Source organism: Plectropomus leopardus, chromosome 15 (genome assembly GCF_026936395.1).
Source record: "Plectropomus leopardus strain MGB_pleo_1.0 chromosome 15, ASM2693639v1, whole genome shotgun sequence".
Taxonomy (NCBI): domain Eukaryota; kingdom Metazoa; phylum Chordata; class Actinopteri; order Perciformes; family Serranidae; genus Plectropomus; species Plectropomus leopardus.
In genome coordinates, this window is record NC_142190.1 from 34,535,294 (window position 1) to 34,552,751 (window position 17,458).

General features: G+C 40.5%; 1 protein-coding gene and 1 pseudogene across 4 annotated transcripts in view; one reads left to right on the plus strand and one right to left on the minus strand.

Annotated features, from left to right (window-relative positions):
* Positions 1-17,458, minus strand: part of LOC148187366 (uncharacterized) — a 35,871-nt gene that overhangs the window by 1,883 nt on the left and 16,530 nt on the right. For 2 of the 4 annotated variants that reach the window (XM_088088037.1, XM_088088039.1), the window contains exons 3-12: positions 12,601-12,633; positions 12,397-12,436; positions 12,150-12,218; positions 11,774-11,871; positions 6,217-6,352; positions 5,730-6,118; positions 4,432-4,509; positions 4,173-4,292; positions 2,852-2,981; positions 2,084-2,220 (exon numbers count right to left, since the gene is read on the minus strand). In XM_088088037.1, coding sequence (XP_087944163.1) covers positions 2,084-2,220; positions 2,852-2,981; positions 4,173-4,292; positions 4,432-4,509; positions 5,730-6,118; positions 6,217-6,352; positions 11,774-11,871; positions 12,150-12,218; positions 12,397-12,436; positions 12,601-12,633 — 1,230 coding nt within the window. Of the gene's footprint in view, positions 1-2,083; positions 2,221-2,851; positions 2,982-4,172; positions 4,293-4,431; positions 4,510-5,729; positions 6,119-6,216; positions 6,353-11,773; positions 11,872-12,149; positions 12,219-12,396; positions 12,438-12,589; positions 12,634-17,458 lie in introns of all 4 variants that reach the window. The other 2 variants (XM_088088036.1, XM_088088038.1) reach the window with 2 other exon arrangements.
* LOC148187367 (uncharacterized) lies at positions 14,613-15,738 on the plus strand (annotated as a pseudogene).

Consider the following 17,458-nt stretch of genomic DNA (forward strand, 5'->3'; position numbering starts at 1 on the left):
GATTAGGAGACAGAGGCACATGGTAAAGTGTAGAAAAAAACCACCAGATTCAGAACACTAGACTCCCGCATCAAAATGGGGGTTTGTTGTGCCCTCACAGTCCTTTTTTTACATTAATATTTTATTGAGTTTTTTTTTTTTTTTCACTTCAACACTGTCACCTATGGTCATCAAATCAAATGACTCATATGTATGTATATATGTATGTATAGATAGATAGATAGATGGATGTCTGTCAGCAAGAAACATGTTTTACATCACTGATTGTCTTTTCCATTAGTCATGTAAAGATAATCATTCCTGAGTGTTTGGTTTTATATTCATTCATTTATTCATTAATTCATTCTCTGTAACTGAAGGTCCAGAGGGACAGCTGACATTGGGTGAGGCAGGGAACACCCTCAACTGGTTACCAGACTATCACAGAGCTGACACACAGTGACAGACAACCATTCACACTGACATTCACACCTATGGCCAGTTTCCAATCACTAGTGAACCTGCATGTCTCTGTTGGAGGAACCATGTTGCTGTGAGGTGACAGAGCTAAACTTTGTATTACCATGCCGTACAGTTTGATATGAGTTACAGATTTTTTTTTTCTGGAAACATTTAGCTTAACATTTCGCTTCAGACCAGAGGGGAGAAACGAAACTGAAAGCGTCAGACAAAAAGATGGAGAAGGCTGGCATCAGGGTGAGTCTAAACCACTGGACCAAGAGCTGTTCCTCCACCAAGCCTTCTTCTGTCTAATGTCTGGTTGCAGGAGAATAAAGTGGATGAGATGTGACTGAGGCTCACTCAGCAATGGTATTTCAGAGACTGCTCTGCACACACCTTCACAGAGACATGGTTAACCCATAACATCCTGGATCGGGCTTTTGCACTGGATGGGCGGACATTGTTGGGATCCGACAGGACACAAGACTCTGATGCAAATTTTAGGAATTGAATGATGTCATCAGCAGCAACATGCCCAGATGAAATCTTCATAGTAGCTGCTGTTTTAATCAACATCCCTCAATTCCAAAGATGTAGCAGGATCAAGGACAAATGTAATTTCATTTTTTAAACAAAGTTTAAAAAATAAATCTACCTTAAATCTACCCTTGTCTACCTTCTAAATGATTTCAAGTGTCTCCAGACACCATAATCATAGTCTGGGTTCTTAATGATAAATTCACGAGTATTCAAGAGTATCATAAATATAGAAGCAAATAATGAATAAATCATATAAATGCATTCTGCCAGTGGAAAAGATCCCCGTGTCTTTGATCAGGGCACAGTAGCTACACAGTATCAACAGAATACAGGTTGTTATTCATGTGCAAGTTAAATGGATAGAAAATGCTGCTGCTCTGCCACTGATTACGGGGCGCTTGTATGAGTTTGCATGTGCAGACACAATTGTGTCCATCAAAAGTCTCTACTGTCTGTTTATGATGCTGTGATCAGCTGCTGCTGTCATCAGAGACAGACTTCACTTCTCTATTTCCTCATTTCTTATCTCTTGGCAGGTTTTCCTTGCATTTCTCTGGGAGGGATTAAGACACAAAGAAAAGATGCAGTAAGGGAAACCTGGATGCAAAAGTAGAAACTGGAATGAACCCCATGGAACCCCACAGCTCTCACCATGGAGCTGGCTGGCAGCTAATGGTGCTAACAGTGTGAACAGTGCCAACAGAGCTAACAGTGCTAACCAAGGGGGAAACTTGAGGGTGGGCCCTCCACTTCTGTGATGACGTCTTGCAGTTATCGTCGGTATATGAGCGCAATGCAGAGAGGTTGTGCTTAGTAAGCCAATGGGACACGCACAAACAGGACTCACATGCTCTAACATTCACATGCAGCTGGACCATCTATCAAAACAAAGACCAGAGGAACTTGGATTACAGCAAACACAAAGGAGTGTGACATTATTCTCTGCTCAGCTGTGTGGCTCCCTATGTGGCTCCCTGGAGCCACACAGCTAGCATGGCTAGAAGTCCTAAGGATATTTACCTATAGTTGTCATCCTAGAACATGTAGCTGTCCAGCCCCAGTAACTATACTATGATGAACAGTGTCCTACTGACTTGTTTACCTTAAGTTTGAGGGATTCAGTGTCATATGGACTTGGCACAAAGTCTGTATGGACTTTTGCTCTGCCACAGAACTGTCCTGTGTACAATATATTGTCATCCAGCCTCAGACTGTTACTGGAGCAGGACTGGACTCCACCTGGAGAACAGCAGATAAACAATAGGCTTCAATAAAGGACAAGCTAATTACAATGTCCATTTATGCAGTTTTTATCCACATGTCAATAATAAGGCAATCCAAGTCTGAGACAAGGATTGTTTTTTTTCAACCCCTTGAAACCTGAAACAACATCATTGTTCAATGATGAAAAAACATAGGGCAAAAAGCAAAGACCAACTTGACAAGAAATGTCCAGCAAATTGCAAGAAAATAGCTAAAGGTGACAAGAAGATTACATAAAAAATAATGTCTAAAAAAAGAGGGGAGGACTATATTGAAAAACTATATTTAGAATTTTTTTTGTCCCGTACTTTTTTCCCTTTTTGTCAGGTTATTTTCTTGTAACTTTTTACTAATTTCTTGCTCATTTTAGGTCAATTTGCCCATTGCCTTCTGTCCATGTTTTTTTTTTTTTTTTTAAAAGAAATTAAGCCAATTTGCCAATTTTTGGTTTCAAGGGGTTAACTGTCAGAGCGGAGGTTAGCGAGGCTCTACATATTTGTGCATGTAAGGGGGAGTCACAGTATACCTGAGTGTACAGCAAGGATTGCATAATCCATTGAGTTGTGGTGTGAGGAGTACACTTGGCTCTGAGCCTGAGGGTGCTTACTTGAGGAGCTTTGTCTGCTGTTGAGGCTGTAGAGGCTTTCCAGAGAGTTACCGGACCACCTGTGTCCTTTTCTAAATGATTGCCCACCATCTTCCCTCTTCTCTGCCTCATCTTTCGGTGTGTTTCCAGTCTGCAGAGTAAAAACACCAAGTCACATTTGCATAGTGTTTTTTATGCTTTTGGCACTCTGTCTCTATGTGCCACCAAAGGCAAGAGTCCAGGCCCTAAGCTGCCATGTTTGAGTCCTCGTACGACAGAACAGTTCAAAGTCCCAGTTGAAGTTGGGACACGCAGATTCTCTGGCAAGCAGCATACCTAATCCTGCAGTAGTTCCCTTGCTTTTTATAGATGAGAAGGAGGTGTGTGGTAAGCATGATCCCCAGCTACACCTGTGCTCAGCTCTTAACCTTCTCTGCATGTATAGGGACTTTAAACCCACAGACAATATTTGGATCAGTCTATCCATGCACAGTGTCAGAAGTTTAAGATGCTGGATAAGCAGCACTTAAACAGCACAGGTATGCAGCTTAGAGAAAAAAAAGGTCTGATTTGATCTGAAAATGTTTGGCTGACTCCTCTGAAGCGAGGGGATTATTAGACTATATGAAAAGAGCACAAAGTAGACAATTCAAAATGTTCCAAATTACCAAAGCATATAAATGAAGGCAGAGCATGTTGAACTCTTAATTCTTAGTTTGTTTGACTAAACTGTAAGTCACCTGCATTTTTTCTAAAAAAAAAAAAAAAAAAGGACAGCTTAACCAGCCACAGGTATACAGTCCACATGTGACATAAGAAAACAATGCCAGTGAGCTGTCACATTATAGTAGTTTTCCATCCATCCACTGTTGTCTGCTTATCCGGGGCCGGTCCGAAGGGGCAGCAGTCTGAGCAATGTACTCCAGAAGTCCCTCTCCCCAGCTACAATTTCACTCAACTGCCCATGCCTGCATATGTCTACATTTGGGTCCTTAGTTTTCTGCACACACAGGCTGTGACTCACACCATATTCATATTGTTGTTTTAATGAATGTTTTAAAGCTGTAGTCATTTTAAACAAATATTGGCATGTGTGTTGGATCAATCTGTCCCTGTTCTAGTGCTAATTTTAACACTCTGTCTGGAGTAAAGCCCTGTCTGTTAAATCTAAACCGATAGTTTGATTCATAGTTTGCAGTCTGGCAGAGAAGGCATGGGGCTAACACCTGTGTCTGGTTGGTAACACTTGTTATTTCATTAGGTGTAAATCACAACAAATTCAGGGTGCCATGCAGTAAAAACTGCTTATATTAACAAAGGCTCTGTAGAGTGCATGACATACAGTGATGGCTGTTTTCTCAGAGGAGAAGCTGATATGCTTCCTTTCACCATGTGATGGCGTCTCTGTCTCCCTCCTCTGCAGCCTCAGTGTGGTTGGACAGTTTTTCTGCTCCTGCTTTTGCTTTAAAACCAAAACACACTGTAAATAGAGGGCTCCCCAACAACTACCAAATTAACACAGTGTACATAGTCTGTGGAAAATGTTAAAGTAAAAGTCCTAGATGGACAAACTTACAGACTGAGGAGTTTGCTTCTCTTACCAGAGTGCTTCCGTAATCCCGTTGTCTCTTTAAAGGCAAAAGCTGTCTGAAGTTGTCAAATCTCCCAAGTCTGGTCAACTGTTTGGGTAAAAGAAGGATTAAAATGTGTAAAACGTGTATTTTCTGGTGACAGCTGGACACATTATCAGCCTGTGTGTGTGTGTGTTTGTGTGTGTGTGTGTGTGTGTGTGTGTGTGTGTGTGCGTGTGCGTGTGCGTGTGCATTTTCCCTGTGACTCCACAACATAAACAGTTTGTGTCCATTGCCTGGTAATAATTTGTATTCTGAATTAAACCCATCCCATGCTGAGGCACTCGGATAATGTTATTTAAGTCATTTTCTCAGAGTTCCCAAACTTAATCTCTAGAAGATATCAATTGTTTCTTATTACTGCTGTGGCTCCACAGGTAGAGTGGGCTATGCACTAAGTGGAAAATCAGCAGACTGTCCTGGCTCCTCCTGTCCGCATGTTGAAATATCCTTAGGCAGGAAACTGAACCCCAAATTGTTTGTGATGGCTGTTTGTTGAAGCTGAGTAGCAGGTGGCATATTGCATGGTAGTGTTTCCACCAGTGTGTGAATATGGGTGAATGTGACAGCTAATAGAGCTTTCACTATGTTTCAATAACACCAAAGAGAAAGCCACTTGAAGAAAAAGTTTAGTACTACTGGAAATGATTTTTTTCCTTGAGGGTGTAGAGTTCAATGTTTGGAGGGGAACATGTATGCAACCTTATTTTTCAAATAGCACTCCCCTAACATGGGAGAGACTTTCAGGGGAACTTGTGGTAAAAACCTTTAAATAATGTTACATCAAAATGTTTTTAAGAATATTTTTCATATTATGTTCCCCTAACTAGGGAAATAATGCCCTGGGAAAACTTAAAAAACTTATCACAAAATAACATTATCTGAACATTCAAAGTTAACATTTTCATAACCTAAAGGGAACATTAAGGGAATGTCCTTGAAACATAAAGTTGCCAGTTGGGTAGGTTTATGTCTGCATGGAACAAACTAGATGTAATGTGTAAATTGAATTTAAGGGCTCATATATGTAGAGCTCATATTAAAAGACATATCGAGAGCGATATCAGTCCTCTCACCTGGTGTTAAGGCTCTGCCAGAAAGCAAATAAGTGGATTTCCCAAAATGTTGAACTAATCCTTTAAGATGCAACATACAGTAGGAATGCCAGATTTTATGGTGAAACTTGTACTGGAAACGCTACTGTTACTTTGTTGAAGGCTATTATTGGTCTCATGTTCTGATGGTAAATACATCAAAGTATATCTTACTGTGTGATGAGAGAGCTGCAGATCTGTGATGGAGCGGATCATTTGTGCAGGAGACACATCAGACTGCTTGCTGTCCAGTTCCTGTATCAAACTCTCAAAATGATCCCATTCCATTGTCCGGGGCAGTGAGAAGGTGCCACCACACAGCTCATGTCGAGGTTGGTGACAGGTGTGGTATATGGGAGCCCAGGGCTGCGGACAATCAAATGGGTTCCACAGATTATTTCCAACCTGTGGGCTCTCGATACCTTCTGCTTTTGGATCCTCACGGACGTCTCTGGCGTGTTGTTGTTGCTGCTGGGGTAATGGAGCAATACTAGAGGGCATCCTCTCAGATCTCTTCCCCAGGCTAATGCAGCTTAGGACTGGATTGTTGTTACTCAACACATCTGCCAAATGATGAAGATGAAGAGAAATTATTGTTAATGACAACAGATTATACATAGCTTTTTGAGCAGGTAGAAAAACTTAATCCACGATAACTCACCATTATTCTCAGAGGTCCTCTGCCCTCTTCCAGCTCCACTCTGATGTCCAGTTTTCATTTGCACCAGATTCCATAAGTTCTTCAGTCTTCCTGTGGTGTGTATTGATTCTGCTATGTCAGCTGCAGTTTGATCCCCCTGCCATAAAGAAACCACATGCACATTTCATGCAGTGTACACTTTCAGAACTAACAATATGTAATGTTTTTGTGTTTCAAAAACAGAGAAAAATTTCAGAGGAAAGTTAAATAATTACGTATATAAAGTCGGGTTGTCAAACAATTAATCTTTTCAATTGTGATTTGTTGATTCGATGTCTTATTTAAACAAGTACCATACATAAAAACAATCTCAAAAAGAGAACAGATTCATGCCAGATTTAGCTATTTGCTTGTTTACATTTGCAGTCCCTGGGCAGGTACAAACAGGACAAATACCTCACACGAAAAAACACTTACAACACATGATAAAAAAAAACATTACTTTAAAATAAGCAATACAAACAGATAAAAAAACATCAACATATCAAAACATGTTGCCTGTTTTTAGCTCAGTTGGAAGCATATTCCAGTTTTTGATGACAGTAAATAAGAATGCAGATTTTGCAAAGGCAGTTTGCCGCAGTGGGATGCTAAGATCTGAGTTCGGAGCTGAAAAAAGCCCTTCAGTGGTGGAGAATTATAATTGTTGATTATTTTATGATCTAATCTGCGTTTTAAAAACAATATCAGATTTTCAAAGCTTAAGAAGTCAGACAGTATTTTACAATGATGCGAATTTACTGATTTTCTGTCAAAGACTATTAAGGCTTGTTTAAGGCTTGTTTGTCACAGTCCTGCTGGCCTGAGACCAGCATGATATGCAGTAATAGAGATGCGAGAATATCACGGCATGCAAGCATGTTCTTCTGTTCAATCAATCAAACTTTATTTATAGTGCACTTATCATACAAAAAATGTAGCACAAAGTGCTTCACACATTGAAAACATATAACGACATAAACAACAACCTCCCCAACCCTACCCAACCCTTCTCTCTCAGCCCCACCACATCCCCCGCCCAAACACCATGAAACACCATGGGCGGGGACCATGGAGGGGCCAAGAGAGACCCAGGAGAGTGCAGAAAGATGACATAAAAGGCACTGAACAGAATGGCCTTTGATAAAAATCACATGGCTGAGCACAGAGGACTAAAATGAGCAGTCCAGTTGATGTGTTAAGGGCTGCAGCCTGACCACAACTGTGAAATCTGGGTCTAATTGGTCGATGTAAAGTGAAGTTACAACAACTTCCATTTTGGCGGCCACCACTGGGTCTCCATGGCAACAGTGTTCATGGAGAACCTATACTTCAGAGGGAGGCATCATTAAGGTCTTAAAGGTTTTGTCACTAGATTTGAAGTCAGTTGTATACAATCTGTAGGAGCAGTCCATCAAAGAAGAAAGCATGTACTTTCCATGACATTTCATGTTGCCAGTAGGGGGGCACTAAAAGTAATGGTAATGGTTGTCATGTAGATGTGTTCAGGTCAAGAGTCATAAAACGTGAAGTTTGATGAAGATTGGACCATGTCCCTCAGAATTATGAACTACTTCCTGGCTAATGGTGAGACATGGAAATGATTGGCCCAGTAACAACCACACGATGTGACGAAAACTCACAAATGTAACAACTTTTGATGTCCCGGGCATTCTGAGAGGATCTTTAAATTTTGAAGTCATTCAGATAAAATCTGTAGGAGAAGATCAAAAAATTGCAAGCTCTGAAAATGGCCAAAAATACGCCAAAATTGCATATTCAATTCAAAATGGCCGATTTCCTGTTGGGTTTAGGGTATGGGTCCAAGAGGCTTTTTGTAGGTCTTGGGCTGTTACACATGCCTTCCAAGTTTTGTAGCTCTAGGTGAAATGTACTGCAGGGGCTGCTTCGTTGAAATCTGTAGGGGGCGCTACAGAGCCATTTTGGCACAGTGCAGAAAAAATATCACATTTTAACATTTTAGGACTTCTAATGTGTGTGCTAAGTTTGGTGAGTTTTGGTGCACGACTTGGCCCTCAAAAAGTGCTTCCATTTTTATGGCGAACAGTGCGTAACTATGGCAACAGCGTTTGATGAAAACTCAAAAGTATTTTTTCTGTGCATCAGTCTTTGCAGTATTATGAGAGTATTTGAGGTTGCAGATACTACTATCTGCTAAAGGAGACATATTAAAGTGTAAAAAAACTAGCTTCCTGTTACCACTCGGGGGCACTATGACTGTGTGCAGATGTGTTCAGGCCTGGACTGTCATCAAATGTGTGAAATTTTGTTAAGATCTGACCATCTGGGGTCAAGTTATGACAATTTTTGATGTCATGTCGCAACATCGACAAAAACGGACAATATTCATTTTCCATCATCACCAACCTCATGATTTTTTGACACAAGTTTGAGATCAATCAAGTCAACCTGCTAGGAGCTGGACCTCTTAGTGTAAAACTTTGTCTTTCCTGTGTCAATAGGTGGCGCTCTTAGTATCAATGAAAATTGTCATATAGATGTGTTCAGGGCAGGACTCTTATCAAGCATGTGAAGTTTGGGGCAGATTGGACAATGTACAACTGAGTTAAAAACTACTTCCGGTTTGGTGGCGAAACATGTAACTTCATGGCCCCATAACTTCCACACCGTTGATCAAAAACCAAAACTGCTCACAAACTAAGGTCGCCCACATCTGAAGGTGGGATTGCCAAATTTTGAAGTCAATCCGTTGAAATTTGTAGGACTATTGTTTCAAATTCCAACACCATGAAATCGCAAAAAATGACATTTCAATTCAAAATGGCTGACTTCCTGTTGGGTTTAGAGTATGGCTCCAAGAGGATTTTTTGTCCGTCCTGACATGTTCTATGTACCTCCAAATTTTCATACCTCTTCATGAAATGGTTTGCCGGGGCTGGCATTTAGGGGGTGCTACTGAGCTCATTTTTTGACACCTATACAGGACACCTATAAAATGCAAAAAATTTCACCAGTCCCCATAAGCATGCCAAGTTTCATGAGTTTTCGAGTATGATAAAGCCCTCAAAAAAGTGATTCATTTGACGAAATAATAATAATAATAATAATAATAAATTAAAGCTGCAAGCAGTGATGAACGGGCCCTCACACCTTTGCGCATGTTGGGGCTACACGCTGGACGCCGACTGATGCGACCGTGTCTCTCTGAGAAAGGGCAACACTGCATGCAGAAGTGAGTTAGTGTTTCCTCCATGTAGTGCTAAGGCTGGAGATGAGCGAACTCACTTTAGCAGGTGTGTGTGTGCTTTGTGATTTGCCACTTGCAGCGCTGTTGTGGGTTTACTCACAGCAACAAACGTGAGAAAAAATGACAGTATATTTTTCCTTTTTCCTGATGATCTAAATAAGTCCCTGAATGTGTCTGTCGTTGCTGCTTAAATATAACACTGCAAAGAGGGTCTGAAAAATTGCTAAAGACAATAAAATCAGCATGTTTGTAGTCCTCTCCTCCTGTACCCTGGAACCTGAGGTCATCTTGTCCATTTGCAGGTAGATGAGGCCATTGTTTTTTAACATAACAGTATGTACTTCAATGTTGCTTACCGTATAAAAACTCTGACTGATTGCACCACTGTCCACTATTCTGCAACGCTCTCTGTCACAATGTCCTTGAGTGTTTAGAGTAGTTTACCAATTAGGTAAGAGAGGACTTTGACTCTCCTTGCATTCCAAGAGGGTCCTCACACCGTTCAGTGCTCGGGCCCTAATAATAAGTAACAATCTCACTCAGTGCCGTGGACACCAGGTAGGGATTCAGCACTTCAAGCCCACTGTTTCTTCCCCGAGGGTAGACATATCCTGAACACTATCATTTGGCATTAGCTGAGCATGTCCAGGGTCAGGATTTAAATCAATATCGATGCTGAGGAGCAGGATCACACAGCAAAGCCCAGCAAAACCTTCATTTCTAGACATAAAAGTTTTACTCCTGTCACGAACAAACTTGGGGAAAGGAGAAACTGCCTGCCCTCTGTTCAGGATGGTGGAGTATATGATATATTGGCTCCATGAATCGAGGAAACCTGCTGGGTCTCCTGGATCCCCGATTGAGCCTGCTGAACACGCTGAGGCCGCAGACCAGCTTCCACACACAGGTAGAAAGGCGATCATCAGCAGATTTGTTATGAGAGCTCCAATGTATATAATCTCACAAAGCCTCCTCAGATGCTTGTGGGTTAATTCCAGCTTCGTTCTGGAGATCAGGTGGAGGATCAGACGGTTTCCAAGTGTGTATTTTTTGGAAAGGTGGCGTAAAAGCACCTGCCAGACTGCCATCCACACCCGCCATCTTTCATGATGATTTATCTTAGAATTAATCATCATTCTGAGTAATTCTGATTAATTTCAGAATTTCTATAGTTAATTATTAATGCCATTTTTTATCGCATGTTTTCAATTCCATTATTTTATATTACAAAACATTTTTGAAGTTCATATTTACAGAGTGAAGCAATTCTTACCAGACTGTCTTTATTAGGAAACTGGATGGGACTAGCATAAAGTGGGTAAAGTGCAGACTCATGGGTTCCCACAGATCCCTTTTTGAGTCAGATATCTAGAGGTCAGAGGTCAAGGGACCCCTGTTCAATGCCTTGCCAGTTTTCCATCACTAAAATCTAGCCTTATTTGGAGCATCATTCCACTCCCTCACTGAGAAGCTAGCATGACATGGTTGGTAATACTGGATTTCTAGTTTCATATATCAGTATCATCACTGTAAAATCAGCCCGGTACAGCCTCCCAAAAATGGGAATGTCGCCCAGAGATTGAGACGATTCTAAAAAATTAAGAGGTTAATTATGGACCTTAATCGCATCACCATTAACGCGTTAATGCTGACAGCCCTAATATAACATAATTAAAACTTGTTCCACCTCAAGCAGTTACAACAATAAAATGCTGCTCGGTGCACCAGCATAAACAGTTTAATAATCTTATATGTCAGTCACAGGGGATATTTTAGAGCAGAATCAGTACTTTTACTTGTGACACTATCTCTTCTGTACTTTTACCTCAGTAAGATTCTAAGTGCAGTACTTGCAATGGAGTAGTATTCAAGATCTGATATTACTTCTATCAATTAAATACTGAAATATTACAACTAAGCAGCAAAGATAAATCATCCAAAATGTCTTATATTTCTTCTCAGTTTATCTTCAAACAAGAAGCGACCTTTTCATACAGGGGCTGCCCTGTCATATTTTAGCATTGTTAGAATATGGTAAGGGAAGAGAGATCGCTGCCCTGGTGTGATGTTTTCCTCTCAACTATCAGCTGTTGGCATGAAAAACAGCAACTGGTACAAAATCAAACAGCTCTGGAACCTTCATCTATCTGTTTATAGACATTATACAAACATACTCAGTGATTTAACTGAAACATGAGCCAGATCTCTGTCTTCACAGAGTTCTTCACCAATTTAGGTTCACTTTCAACATGGTTACTTTATTAAGTGGAGTGTTCAAATTACTATAAGGTGGCAGTACTGTGGTTTTACCTGAGGTGGTAGATGTTTCTGTGTTCCGTAAGCGTTCATCTGCTTCACTCTGTCATCTCCTGACAACATGCTGCTCTGAAGGGGAGCTTCATACATCTCTGTGGAATCAGTCCACATGGGTGCAACAGCGTTGTTATTCATATATTGTCAAACTCACAAATGTCGAAAGCATTAATCCTAGATATGAGGTCAAAAAGGCCAGGTGGTCTAACCTTCACCATTTTATATCTGTTCGCAACTGACTTCTTCAGCTATCATACACTTTGGTAAATTTTCTGATATTCTACACTTGTTTTTTTATCTAATCTGAGCTTCAGGGGACCATGGTCTCCCAGTATGCACACATTAGTGTACTTAAGTTGACATATTTCTTTACCTTTCATTGGATGAGATTGGTCCTTCTCAACACCTGATGACATCCAGCAGGCATAATGAATGTCTTTGTCTGCAAAAGCCAAGGTAGGGGAAGAACCAGTTGAAAGCTGTCACATTGTATACAGAAAGGCTCACCATATGATGTTAGATCTACATAAGTATTGAGAGTCTGAAGCTACTTTAACACAAAGCCTGATAAAAAAGAATAAGAAATATGAACATCGGTGGCTGTGATCATTTGTACCAACCGAATGTTTCATTGACCAAGGGTGAAGCCAGGTCACATGACCTAAAATGACAAATGAGAATGACATATTTCTGTGTCCTAAAGGGAAATAAGATTATTTGAATAAGTGAAATACAAACCAAACTACTGAAAATCTAATTCATTTTTTATGTTAAAATATTGCTGTACAATATAAGCTGACAAAAGTCACATACCTTTTATAAGTCCTTATTACTTGTATTGTATTCTGTGTGCGTCCCTTGGAGGAACAAAGACAGACACAATTTAAAGCTAAATCATAAAGGGAATTTAAAAAAAGATGCAACTGCATTAAGCCAAATGATCTAGACAAAGGTATTGAAGCAAGTGTGCAGGTGTCTGTAATAGTTGTGTGGTTATTAGTCATCAGCAATACTTTGATCCAGACTGTAATATCAACAACTACAGGATGGACTGGCAAACAGTTTGGTACAGATATCCAGCAAGCCAATAGTGGATCACCTGATGGATGTCCGGAGGTGGATAGTAACGAAGTAGATGTACTTTGTTACACTACTTAAGTAGTTTTTTTGAGGATCTGTACTTTACTTGAGTTTTTTTTTTAATCAGGACTTTTACTTTTACTACATTTAAAAGTTTAAAAAAACATACTTTTACTCCGTTACTTTGACGTTTGCCACCTCGTTACTCATTACAAATTAAAATATAAATATAGTTAATCATCAAAGGATTATCTAGAATGGCCGTGTCCGAGAGGACGAGAAGAACAACGTACGGTACTGTCGCGAAGATTAGGTAAGGACGGGATGCGCGGGGCGGCGGAGATCAACATGGCTACCTCTGCAGTTAACATTAATGAGGAAGACACGGTAGACGATACCATACTGACAGCATGACCCAGTAGAAGACGACAGTCACCCCCCCATGGTCATACCTGGCAACAATGTTTGGCTACCTAGGGATGGGGGAAAATCCTAAAACATACAGAATGAAGTGCCTCTTGTGCCTGCCAAAGTGCCATGAGATAAAGGTGTTTAAGAACTCTCGATCCAACCTTAAGAAACACATTGAGGTTAGTAAATTAAGTAACGTTAATCGCTGCTAATGTCATTTCATGTGTCATTTTTAGTATCACACGTGGTGGCGTGGACAAGTATGGATAAACCTATGTGACACACACACACACACACACACACACAGACACACAGTATTTTATTACACTTTATTCTAGATAATATCTTGTGCAAATTGTTCTGCAGGAGTGTTGATAAAACAGGGTTAGCATCTTAACCTACTCAAAGGAGGCAGTTTTTCTCCCGCATGATAAATTTTTAATATCAAGTGCTTTCACTTTTTTTTATTGAAAAATAAACAAACAGATCTTACAAGATCTGTAACTTGAAGTTAACCAATATTGAAAATCTGCGTTCTTGTTCATAGGAGCTGTAGTGAAATAGCATGCTGTTCAATAAAATAGCTTTGTTTTTGTTTTTTAATTGTATTTGTTGTCATGCACAGCTGGCCAGTCTGGGTCTACGGCAGATATGAAAAAAGTGCATGTATGTGCATGTAATAATTACCAGATACAGAGCACATCTGCAAAGGTTGGAACCAAAACTGCATTTATGTTAACCACAAAGAAAAAAGGGGGGAAAGCAGATGTCCAAGCTCAGTGTGCTGCATGATGTTTTAGCTTGTAGATCTGCTATTTTTTAAACAATTTGGCATTTTTGAAAGATAAACTATAGTTGACAGTTGACCAACTTTTTTTTTATCAATGTTGGACATGCCCACAATTGGGACACCAGGGTGGAAGTGATTAGAACAATCCAGACCTGTCATTGTGGTAACTGTTGAATGATGTCTTGAGTATCATTTAAACTAATAATATTATCTCTTTTATTCATGTATTTTTCATGTAGAGAGCACATCCACACCATCTAAAAAAATATGAGCAGTTGACTTCACAGAAAAGAAAGAGGGCTTCGGAAGCTGGGACCTCCACCCTCAAACAGACCACCTTGCTGGATACCCGATTCATGTCTCAGAGTGCAGTTGACAGGGCCATTGTTAAGTATGTTGTCAACGGGCTCCAGCCATTGTCAACTGTTGAAAATGGAGCCTTCAGAGAGCTTCTCGCAGATCTTCTTCCTACTGTCAAAGTCATCAAACGGGTCACCCTACGATCAAGGATTGAAGACTTAGCAAAGACTATTGAAAAACGTGGTAACTTAGGAGATGAGTAAAGTGGAGCACATCGCCACCACTACAGACTGCTGGTCAGTTAGGAGGAGGAGCTTCCTTGGTGTGACTGCTCACTGGGTCAACCCTACAGACCTCACTAGACAATCAGCAGCCCTAGCTTGCAGACAACTAAGAGGTTCCCACACCTTTGATGTTTTGGCTGGCACAGTCAATGACATCCATTCTGAATATGGCATCAGGAACAAAGTTGTGAGGACAACAACCGACAATGGCTCCAACTTCCTAAAGGCTTTCCAAGTTTTTAGTGGGGACAAGAACAACAATGAAGAAGAAGAGGCAGAGAAGGAGGATGAGGAAGGAAATGAGATGGAGGAGGTAGTGGAATCTGTTGACGTGACTTCGATCCTAGATGAGAATGATGGCTTTGAGTTGGAGCTTCCAAAACATCAATGATGTGCTTGTCATCTCCTCAACTTTGTGTCTACAGTTGATGCTGAAAAAGCAACAGCCAACCATGGATACAAAAAAACTGCAATGCTCAACATTCAGCAAGTGTCATGGGCTGTGGAATAAGTGTGAAAGATCCTGCCAAGCAGCTGAAGCTGTGGAAGATGACTACTCCCTCCAGCTGCTACAACCAAATGTCACCAGGTGGAACTCGCTGTTTATGGCTGTGGAAAGGCTACTCAAGGTTCTGAGAGAGAAGGGAGAGCCAGCTTTTTGAGAGAGATCTGTGCAGAATTGAAGGTTCCAATGTAAGTTGGAATTATATATTTTTTATTTATTTATTTTTGCCTGCCATGGCTTCTGTGAATGTCCCTAACTTGTATCATATTAAAATGAGACTTGTTTAAAAACCACTTGACCCCTTTAGAAATGATCCCTGAGGTGAAAGTACTATGCTCCAATAAAGTCATCATTTTATACTATGTTCGCCTTCCTAGTAGTTTAGTTTTCCGGAGCTATTAAATATTTTTACCACTGCTAGAATGCAGTAATATGTTGAACATACACTGTCCAGTTTTCACCAACCTACCTACTGCTGTACTGTAGTAGTAGTGATGATATTCAATTGCTCAAGTAAACTAAACCATTATAAGGAGCCGTAGACAACCTCGGAACTGGTTCATACACAATGTAGTGTAAAACTTTGCTTTGTATGATTTCTAGGTTACGGATTTTTGGGTACAATGTTCATGCATAATTGTAAAACAGTGGTTTGTTTTCTCCCTAACAGGTTCCATCCAGTTGAGCTCACTTTCCTCAAAGAGTACTACACCACCATGAGCCCTGTCGCCCAGTCCATCAACATCCTCCAAGGAGAAGCGAAAGTCCAGATAGGATGGCTTCTTCCGACGATTTCCCTGCTGAGCAGCAAACTGTAAAAAATAAAGATTGCACTGAAGCACTGCAAGCCGTTGGTTGAAGCCATTTAAGTGGGTATCCAGAAATGTTTTAGCAAGATGTTAAGAGACCCTGAATTGATTGCTGCAGCGATTCTCATCCCAAAGTTCAGAATGGCCTGGATCAAAGATGATGCTACACTGAGAATCGGTAAGACAACATTAAGATCTTTAAAATAAAGGAAATGTAGCAATTATACATTAAATTACAAATTTAATGTACACTTACTACATTTGTTATTTTATTATTCATTTCATACATCAGTCTAATTTCGAATTAGGTTGATAGCATTTCAGCTGTAATCAGGGTCCTGTAAATTCTCAGGGCCTGAAAATATCTCAAGGTGTCTGGAATTGTCAGAGTCAAGAAATTAAATTTATGTTTCTCTCCTTGTTTATTCCCTGAATTTGACAGATACAGAAATTGTGAAAGTAACTAATCTGCAAGCTTACACTGCCTCACGTTGCAAGCTTGTAGATCTGCTATTTTCACAATTTGTCTCAACTTTTTTTCTATTATTTTCTTTATTTTTTGCTAATTTTGGCCTTTTGTTTCTTATATTATAATTTGTCAATAAGTCAGTCAGTCATTTTCTGTAACCGCTTGTCCTCGTAAGGGTTGCGGGGGTGTTTCCCAGGAAACACCAAGGTGGCGCTTGGTGTTTCCTGGGAACTTTTCAGGGCATGGAAGAAACTGAAACTAGCATTAGTACAGCCAGGGTATGTGCACATTTTTATAGGACAAATTTAAGTACATTTATGACATTTTCCATAACTCTAAAGGAAAAAATTAATTATATTATTATTGACGAATAAGGGCAGCACGGTGGCGTCGTGGTTAGCACTGTCCTTACCTAGCACAGCAAGAGGGTCCCTGGTTCGAAACCCGGTTGGAACAGGGTTCGTTCCGTGGGCGGGGGCCCTTCTGTGCGGAGTTTGCATGTTCTCCCCGTGTCTGCGTGGGTTCTCTGCGGGGTCTCCGGCTTCCTCCCACAGTCCGAAGACATGCAGCTTAGGTTGATTGGTGACTCTAAATTGCCCTTAGGCTGACTGTGAGCGCCCTGCAATGGTCTGGCGACCTGTCCAGGGTGTACCCCACCTTTCGCCCGATGGCAGCTGGGATGGGCTCCATTGCATTGGAAACTAGCATAGCTAATTAGAGCTAAACACAAAGCACAGCTGTGGCTGATATGAATATTTAGCAGGTATTTGGTCATAATTATTGCACCTATACAAATTTGATCTGATGATAGTCGCATATCAGAGGCTCATCAAAATTATCACAATTAATTCTTAGGGGGACATAGAGACATTTCACTCTAAACCACTAATACAAACCTCATTGTGGCACTAAAGGTAAAGTTAGTGGATACTGAACTTATTAGGATTCATATTGTGTCTACCACATACAGTTATGTGGTGCCTGTCTCTTCTTAAAGATGTCTAGATATTTCAAAGCAGAAGTGAAAACACTGA